The sequence below is a fragment of the Talpa occidentalis genome, unplaced genomic scaffold (assembly GCF_014898055.3).
Source record: "Talpa occidentalis isolate TD23 unplaced genomic scaffold, MPIMG_talOcc4v2.1 talOcc4.9, whole genome shotgun sequence".
Taxonomy (NCBI): Eukaryota; Metazoa; Chordata; class Mammalia; order Eulipotyphla; family Talpidae; genus Talpa; species Talpa occidentalis.
In genome coordinates, this window is record NW_023605305.1 from 59,714,129 (window position 1) to 59,723,711 (window position 9,583).

Sequence of the window (9,583 nt, forward strand, 5' to 3'; positions counted from 1 at the left end):
TCTGAAAGCAGAGAAAACAGTCTGCCTCATTTTCTCAACCTTCCAAAGCCTGACACCCAGATAGTCAAGCTTGCCCTGCCTGGAATGCAGGGGATCCATGAGAACAAAATATAATCAAGACATATGAGAGGACTACATGTTTCTGTGGGAAAGCTGAGCTGTGAGAAATGATGACCACTTTGTAATAAAAAAAAATGACTTCCATAGATTATTAAACTGACATGCTACATCTCATCTGATTCCCAAAAAAGCCCTGTGAGGTATATAGTATAAGTTGTTATATTAATTTTTATGGAAAAGCAAAAACCAGTGAAACCACTAAGATTCAGGGAGGACAGAGGACATGGCCAGGGTCATGCCCTGGGAAACAACACAAGAGCTCTGTCTCACTTGCTGACTAACGCACTGCCAGGTCCACCAGTAGTCACAGAGATGTAAAATCATTGTCAATGGCTGTGGGCTAGAAATGACCTCAGAACTATGCAAACAGAGGTCTTGATGAGACAAGAAAGTTCTGGGTATTCCTACCCTGAAAATATCAGCAGTATGTAGAGTAGACCAAGACGTCCTGGAGGAATTTAGGCTGGGCGGGCAGGAAGGAGCCGTGGTCTTGGTGCAGTCAACCCTTCACTTAAATCTTTATTACTATTTCTCAGCACATACTTGGTGCTAGGTATCAGGGAGAGAGAGATGAAAAAGTCTTAGTCCTTGCCATCAAAAATTTGACAGTCCACGAGGAAGAGAGAGATTGACAGGTTGACACCCATGTGCTAAGCTCTGGGTTATTAATCCTATGCTGGGGAGTTGATAGAAGGCTCTAGAGAGGATGTGGCATTTGACTAGTTATCTTGGAAGAGGAGTAGAAGTTTGCTGGGTGGAGAAGGATGTGTCCCATACCCTGGGCAGGAGGTGATGCAGATTAAGGGTCATTTTCTGGGGAAGCCTTTCCTGAGCATATTTGGGGCAGTGGGGAACCTTCATTTGTCAGCAGCGACCTCAGCGTACCCTGTGCCCTGCATGTAGGGAGGCCAGACTGCGCTGATGCTGGGAGTTAGCCACGACCGGGAGGACATGGTCCAAGCACTACTGAGCTGCCAGGCAGATGTCAACCTGCAAGACCATGATGGATCTTCGGCCCTCATGCTGGCCTGTCACCATGGCAATGCCGACATGGTGAGGCTGCTTCTGGCACATCCAGCCTGTGACAGCAGCCTAATTGACAAGGTGAGACTGATAGGTGGTTAACAAGTAGGTGCTTCACTTCCCTTCCTGAAAAAGGCCTTGCCAGCCAGAAAACTTTAAGGAGTTATATGGCAGTGAAGATAGAATCGACCTCACAAGGATGTTATGGGATTTTAATGAGATGATCCTTGGTAAATGCTTAGAGCCTTGGAGTTTAAAAACCCCAAACCCTAAGACTTTTGCAGTATCCTGAGGGGATATACCCAGGCCAAGCCTTGGCTCTGAGCCTCATCTGGTCATGGCAAGAACAGCATATGGGCTTTGAGGCAGCCTTTTGGACCAGGAAGCATGTTGGGAACTCTTAAAAGGCTGCATGAAAGAGCCAAGGGCAAATTGTGTCCACCCACCAACAGTGACCCACGTTAGAAAGTGGCCCATTTCATCAGTTCAGCCTGCCTGAAGTTGCAATGCTGGACACAATGCTTCTTCAATTAGCTCCTTGTACAGTGACAGTGATGGTGATGGTGATGACAATAATGAAGGCTTGAAGCACTTGAGTCTCTGCTCTGTGCCAGGCAGTGTGCTTAGCATTTACCTTGGCTACCTCATCAAAATCCTGTAACCACCTTATGAGGTTGACTCCGTTTGCTCATGAACACATGGAAGCATTGAGTGTTTAAGTGACATGCCCAAGAACACACAGCTAGTGGCACCCAGCTCCAGCAAACTCCTAAGCCCAAACTCTCAAAGGCCACACCTATCACTCTCGTCACCTCCCAGGTCCAAATCTCTGGTTCCCTGAATCCCCAGTAGCTGGTAGAGGGTCTGCCATAGTGCCATAGTGAATGAACCCCTCAACTCTAGAGATACATTGTCAGGACAGGATCCCATCACTGATAATTACAGTAAGTTCTCTTTCTAGGGTACTCATAGAAACATTACCTCACTAATACTCTCCATAATCCAGCGAGGTAAATGTTGCGACCCCCATTTTTTTACTGACAAGGAAACAGAGGCCTAGAGCATTGATGTGTCTGTTGTAAGGTCACAGCTGCTGACCCTCAAGAGCAGGGATTCTAACTCAGGTCTGAATTCTGATCCTAGAATACTCGAAGCACACTTTTCTATGTATTCTTTTTAAAAATTGAACTGCAATTGACATGCAGCATCATATTAGTTTCAGGTGTACCACATAATGATTTGATATTTGTACATACTGGAAAATGACCATACCATAAGTCAAGTTATTATCCACCCCCAAACAGAGTTACAGTTTTTTTTTTTCCTTGTGATCTGAACCTTTTGTATCCACTTTCTTAGCAGCTTTCAAATGTGCAATCCAGTATTATTAACTATCCTCACCATGCTGTCCACTGTACCCCTGGAATTTATTTATTTTATAACTGAAAGTGTTTACTTTTTAACCCCCTTTACCAGTTTCTCTCACCATCTACCCCACTGTCTGTACATTCTGAATATCCACAGTTGAGAGGGAACAAAGGCCTGGGGTGCAGAAACAAGTGCCCTCCCTGCACAGGGAGAGCTCTGTGCCACATCTTACCAGCCACATTTGCACCCTAGAGATGTACACCCAGAGTCATTTCTGAGCTGGATAGCACAGACCCTCTTGAAATGCTTGTGGGGACAGTGGTGGGCTGCTAGAAATAAGAGCCACCTTTTCCAGACAATGTGCTCAATGTGCTCAATGTGCTGTCCGACAAAGGGATCCATGCTAATGAGCACCATGGGGCAGAAGTAGACAGCCTCTTATTTGGAACCCACCCAGGGCCTTCTTGGCAGCGACCACAGCTGTTGCCCAGGGAAGCCTGTGAAGCAGGCAGGTCGACAGGCAGGACATTGCTTTGCCTGTCTTTGGAGAGCTGGGATAACAGGCTGAGAGTCAGAAGTCAGTCCCAGATAAGAGAGGGCTCGTGGCTACTTTCAAGAGGTAGAGGACCAGCTGTGACGGGAGGGCTCTACTCTACTCAGACAGGTAGATTATTAGAAGCGTGGACTTTAAGCTCTCATGCATCTGAAACTGGGTTCACCTAACCATGCTGAGTCCTGTATGCTCAGTTCATAAAATGGGGGTGGTTGTGGGCCATACCTAGATATGCTAATGTTCGTGAAGGAAGTGCTCAGTTGATGGTAACAGATGGTAAACAGAGGAGACTCTAGGAACAGCCATCACTGAACCAGTAAGAACCTGGGTATTTGCAGGTTATGTTTGAAGGGCGTAGGGAGGATATAGGTCTGGAATTAGGGGAGCCAATCAGAGACTGACCCCCTAAACAAGAAACTGGTTGAGGTGTTTGATTTAATCCAGTGGTTCTCATGCAGGGGTGATTTTGCCCTTCAGGGGACACTTGGCAATGTTTGAAGACATTTTCACTTGTTACAAATGTTGGGGGTGGCCCCTGGCATCTCTTGGATAAAGGCCCGGGATGATACAAATATTCTACAACACACAGAAACAGTGAAGAAATACAAATTATCTGACCCAGCCTCTCATTATAGAAACCCTGGTGTAAGCAAGTGCTGAAATCCAGGTGGGATTACATGGTCAGCTCAGGTGAGCACTGGGACAGGAAAAGTTAGACTTGGGGTCCAGGACTGAGTCAGCAGTTCGGGGGTGATCAAAGCTTAGGAGGGAGGAACTGGACTACTAAGCGGGAGTTGGCATGAATCCTGCTGTAGAGAAGGTGGTGAGGGTGTGGGGACACCTGGTGAGCAGAGGTAATAAGGTGGGTTGGGTAGTAGGCCCATGGGGGGTGGTTCTAGACTCCAGCATGGCCCAGTAATCTGCTGCCTTCTTGGGTCACCCAAATTTCCTGAGGGTGACTTGGGTAGATTCCAGCTGGTGATGGAAACTGCTGGCTGGGACCTACCAGACACCAAATTTTGCACCCTGCCTTTACATTGAAGGGCGGGGTTCTTTTCATCATCACCCTATCATTTCAGTATTCATCTTTCCTATGGGGGCCTAGATGCAGGAATTATTTGGAAATTCCTTTGGAAACTGAGAAAGAATTCATGTCCTGAAATTGATTTCTCTCATCCTACCACCCTGTAGAGGTCGATATAAATACAGGACAGCCACAAGGCATATTCCCAAGGTTTAGAAGATAATTTCAGAAATCTACCACCCAGCCTCTTGGGGACTGCCAGGGTGACAGGACAGGGATGCTACAGGGAGGTGGTCAGAACCCCAGAGGCTCACCTTTTGAAGGACAACCTCTCCAAATGGACCCATCAAATTGAAAGCTTCTTAAGGCAGAGACTGCCCTGCTCATCTTTGCCTGATACATAGTGTGTTCCCGGGGAGTCCTTTTCATAGTGAAAAACGACCCCACATAGACACACAGGCAGGCTTGCTGGCTGTGTGGTCCCTCCCTGTCTGCAGGCCAACAGGGTGGCCGAGCAGGGACTTGCCACACCTGCCTCCCACTCCAGCTACCCCCGGGCTTGTTCCTGGGGGCTGTGGTAGACAACACTTAAGGGACAGGCCCTCCCCAGGTCTTTCAAGCTATGCTTTCTGAGCTGAATGGAGTGCCTCTCTCTCCTTATCTGCCTGCAGGGGCCACAGACACAGGCTGTTCTCTCCAGATGGCCCTGCTGGAACAGGTGCTCTCCCTGGAGACGGCCCTGAGCATCTCTCCCATAATAAGGATAATCACACTATCTTCATGTTTACAGACAGCCCCAGGGTGACAGAGCGCAGCCGTGGAATCCAGAGTGCAAGGGGAAAGACACAACTACACCCAGGCCCCTCCCTGGGGAACTTTCAACAAGATGACTCTGTTGAAATCTTTGCTTTGTTGCACATTTGCACGATCTCAGAAAATACTCAATAGGATTTAGGTTGCTCAGGTTCTTCATCAACTTGAAACAAATACCTTGTTGTTACCATCCAGCAGCCCCTCTCAAGTGTTCACTGAGTGCTGACCAGACAGGAGGCGCAGGGCCAGGGGCTGGGATGTCCATGCTGGGCCCAGGGAAAATGTGTTAAAAAAAAATTCACAAATTTAGGGATCTAATTGCTTTTTTCAGTGACTTGTGAATCAGGCAGCAAGATATTGCAAGGCTCACACAAAATAGAAAGAAGGTGGAACAAGAGGAAGACAGTGGAGGGGAGGGGCTCTTATCATGCAGGTGACCTCGTGGGCGCTGACTGGGAAACTTCAGATTGATTGGTTTAGAATTATATTTTGGGGAGAGGTTGAAATTATAACAGATGTTAAGTCTGGGTGGAGGCTGGTACAAAGGACTCCATTTTGGGCTGTGTTTTCTATTGTTAACACAGGCCAGATCCAGGGCCTGACTCAGTGGAGATGGAGATTAAATAACCCCACAAATACCAACTTATATACAGGGTGGTTAAAGGAAAGTACAGAGGCCGTGAGGCCTTTTCAGGGAAAGAATTACATGTTTTGTGAAGTCCATGTGCCGTCCTTTGGGGTCTGATCTAAAATGCCTTTTCTCCCTCTGCTTCCTGCACACACACACACACACACACAAACACACACACACACACACACACACACACACACACGAGTCATCTTCTCCCTTAAGCTCACTGTTCTTTTCCAGCTTCTTTGACTTTTTGTTATGCATTATACTTACATGGTATGGAGTCCCGACGGCATCCAAACTCCATCCTGCACAGAGAAAAAATTAGAGAGTTCAAAACTGAATGTGACTACTTCCCACCTGCCTCTGTGCATTTTTCCCATCATAGGAAATAGATCTCCCCATGAACAGTAGAGACAATCTAATGGAGTCTCGGATGTCCCCAACATTATCAAACCATGAATATTTATGCAGCAAAATGTAAAAATATTCATATCCACACTAACTAAGTTAAATAAGGATCACTATTACCCTCAGTTTGAGTTTTGCTTCCAAGTGAGTTAACAGAAAAGTGGCTTTCGGCACTTTTCATATATCACAATTCTGGCTACAGGATTGTGCCCACTCACAAGTCCTCACCAAGTCCAGCATCCACTGAATCACCCTTCACCTCAGCAATCTGTCGGAGACTCGGCAGGCCTCCCCAGAACCCTTCCCTGCATTGCTGGGGGTGTAGCCAGCACTATAGTATCGTGCTTGAGGGTGTTAAAATCTGCATGTCCTCCCATGTTGTGAGCCTACTTCTACGCCTTGGCCCTTAAGGAATAATTAGAAATGGGAAAATGCTTTCTGCACTGAGTTTCTGGTGATGACATGCAAACAACAGAAATCTCCCATAGAAGAGAAGCAGTTCCACAAGATATGGAATATGATACAGCCAATAAGGAAAACTATATATTACGACTGTGTAAGAACCTTAAAAAATTCTCAAGGGATGCCATGGTAAGGTAAAAATTAAAGAAAATTCAAAATCAGTATGTACTATCATTCCCATTTAAAAACCAGTAGTGAATTTTATAGGAGAAAAGACTGGAGGGAAATACATCAAAATGCTAACTTTCATTTGGCTCCATGTGCCATCATGTGTTGCTTAAGGACATTCTGGTCGACATCTGACCACGTAGACGAAGGTAGTCCCAATAGGCGTGACCACAGAGCCTAGGTGTCCAGTGGATCGTGCTCTCCAGACCTGTGTGCTTACACTTTGTGACATTGGCACGAGGACAGGATCCCCTCAGACCAATTTCTGAGATCATATCCCTGTCATTAGTGACACGCTACTTTTAGGGAATAATGACAGTTATTTTCTTTTCTCTGTTTTCCAATTAAAAATGAAAGGATCAAAAATGAAGCAACATTTCTTTATGTCCATTGGCACAGATTTCCCAGAGTGAATGCTGTTTTTGCGCAAATGGCTGTTTCTCATGGTCCTCATGTCCTTCGAATCTCCTCTCTTAGGGTCTCTGGATACTTGGAATTGACTTTGCACCCTGTGGGTACCCCTACTCCCAACTCACTCTTTCTCTCTGGGGTGGGAGGTAGACAGGATAAAATTGGTTTCTCTTTTTCTCCCCTGTAGGCTGGTCAAACAGCTTTGTCCATCGTTCTGAAATCACCCGCCCATGTGGAAATTGCCGGGCTTCTGCGGGCCCACGCAGAGCAGGGCAGGTCCCTGGAGTCATAGGGGCGGTGGAAGAACTGGCAGCTTGGAACAAAAGGCTCCTTCTCTGGACTCCTCCTCGCCCTTGGAGAGGGCATGGGTCAAACCAAGAAGGCCACCCCTCCAGAGAAGAAACTATGTCAAATATGCACATACATTCCTGTTGTATAATTCTGCTCATTAGGAAGCTTTGTAGTTTTCGCCTTAGGCCAAGCCCCCAAACTACTGGAGCTACAGAGCAGGGTGCAAGGTAGAGGGTTCATTGGTGTTGTCAAAAAAATCCCAAATATCTTCAGCCTTGAATTCCTTGTGACTCTACCCTTTGTAGCACCATGTAGCCAGCAGGCAAGCAAGAGCACATTAGCAAAGCAATACTTTTTACAAGAAATTTTAAAGTGCACCATCTTTTTATTTTGTAATCCATTATATATGAATATGTTTCGCTGAATATGCATGTCTAGAGAGGATGAGGGAAATTTTAAGCAGCCTTCCTGGCAATCATCCTCTAGAGGACCCTAGGAGAATCACCATGCAGACAGGTGAAACTAAGCAGACCCCACTTGGGATCTTTGTTTAGCTGAGGTTGACATAGAGTTCTGAAGTTCAGACAAGGGAGGCAGGAGCATATTGTCATCGATGGCCAGATGCACAGTCTCGACTGTTGCCAAGTCATCGAGTGGCTCCAATTTGCACCAGGAAAATTGGAATTAGTCAGGAAATTCAATCTAGTGAAGCACACCACATGTTTAGGCAGATACATGAGCTGCTCTGCATTTGAAACAAATGGAGAGCTTCTTCCTGGGATCGGCTATTGTCATCCAGCGGCCATACCTTCCGCCATCACGGTATCCAAGTCTTCGTGATTAAGACTGATCTGTCCCCACATAGCCTTTATGAGCAAACTATGAGCCCCCATGAGGCTTTGAGGTTTCTGGGGTTCCTGATTGCAGAACCTGCCAGTCTGGGCTGTAGCAAGCGTGTGGGAGCCACGCCAGGCCAGCCCACCCTGGGCTGACAGCTCATTGGACAGCTTTTTCCTAAGCTTCTGTAACCCTAGGGGCCCACATGTGCATGGTTCATAATCAGTAATGCACGCAGGTGATCTATGAATTTGTTCTTAAAATCTCATGAGAAAAAAAATCCCCCTCATATAAAAAGAAAAGTTATCAAAGTTGAGTTGTGAGCCTCACATTGGAAACTCAAAAGCTTGAGTTCTCATTTTGACCTAGGTGCCAATTTGCTTGGTGCCCCTTAAATGAATCACAAACTCCTTTGAGCCTTAGTTTAATCATCTCTAAAAATGGCAATTAGCATACAGCCTACCCCCTGGGGGGAGTTCTACAAGGAACAGCTGATAGAAGTTTTGGAATCCAATTTGCGATCCATAAAGACTAGAGAAATGGGGCAGCAAATTTCTATATGCTGTTGTGATTCACAAGAAAGGATCCAAATCCCAGAGCAGGATGCTGACGTGTGACAGAGTAGTTCAAGGTGGAGAGAATGGAGGAAATAATGAGCTAAAAATGCTTTAAATGTGTTTATTTGACCGCAAAGCACATTTTAAGAGCAAAATCTACACTAAGAAATGTTCTACCCCAGTGCTTTTCAAACTTTGATGTGCATACAAATCGACTGAAGATCGTGTTAGAATGCAGAAGTGTGAAGCCGGGGGTGGGGGTGGGGGTGTGGGGGGGGCGCCTGAGACACTGCATTTCTAACCAGTTCCCAAAGGAGGCTGACACCTGTCCTGACTGTTTATATTAAAATGCAGCCTGTCAATCTTTTGCCTCAAAGTTTCTTTGTTCTTTGCTCTTGGCTTTTGGTAATTTACAGTGTGGTTCTTGTTTGTTAGGGTGTCTTTGTAGACAGTGGTAGGGAGTCCACATCTTATGTGACCAACTTAAGGTCTATTTCTACATCTTAGATTAGGGTGGCAACTTTTGTTTGGTTAACTTTAAAAATCATTTCATTTGAGTTCAGCTATTAAAAACAGCTCATTGACCAGAGAAAGGAATATAATTTTCTTAGATTTTGAGGCCGCTGAGTCATAAAAATTGATTGTCCATCCTTTTGGGGATTTTTAAATAATTTTCTTTTAATCTTTAGCACAGAATGTGAACATATGACATCCCTTATAATCATTCTGTTGAAATGTCTGAGTGAAGAACCTGCTGAGATATACAAGCAGAGTCTGCTTCCTTGTCATTGTCCCTTGGCTCTAGAATTCATTCAACAAACATCTTTTGAAGTCAGCCAGGTGCCGGACACTGTTCCAGCTTTTAGAAAACAACTTTGGCCCCACTACAAAAGCAGTGTTGAAGGTTATCATGA

General features: G+C 45.7%; 1 protein-coding gene across 5 annotated transcripts in view; it reads left to right on the forward strand.

The window, feature by feature from the left end:
• The window catches only part of KANK4 (KN motif and ankyrin repeat domains 4), a 64,507-nt gene extending 55,579 nt beyond the window's left edge, over nucleotides 1-8,928 (forward strand). For all 5 annotated transcript variants that reach the window (XM_037501118.2, XM_037501116.2, XM_037501117.2 and 2 more), the window contains 2 exons: nucleotides 1,024-1,224; nucleotides 7,172-8,928. In XM_037501118.2, coding sequence (XP_037357015.1) covers nucleotides 1,024-1,224; nucleotides 7,172-7,276 — 306 coding nt within the window. In that variant the 3' untranslated portion in view covers nucleotides 7,277-8,928. The remainder of the gene's footprint in view (nucleotides 1-1,023; nucleotides 1,225-7,171) is intronic.
• The last annotated feature ends 655 nt before the right edge of the window (nucleotides 8,929-9,583 follow it).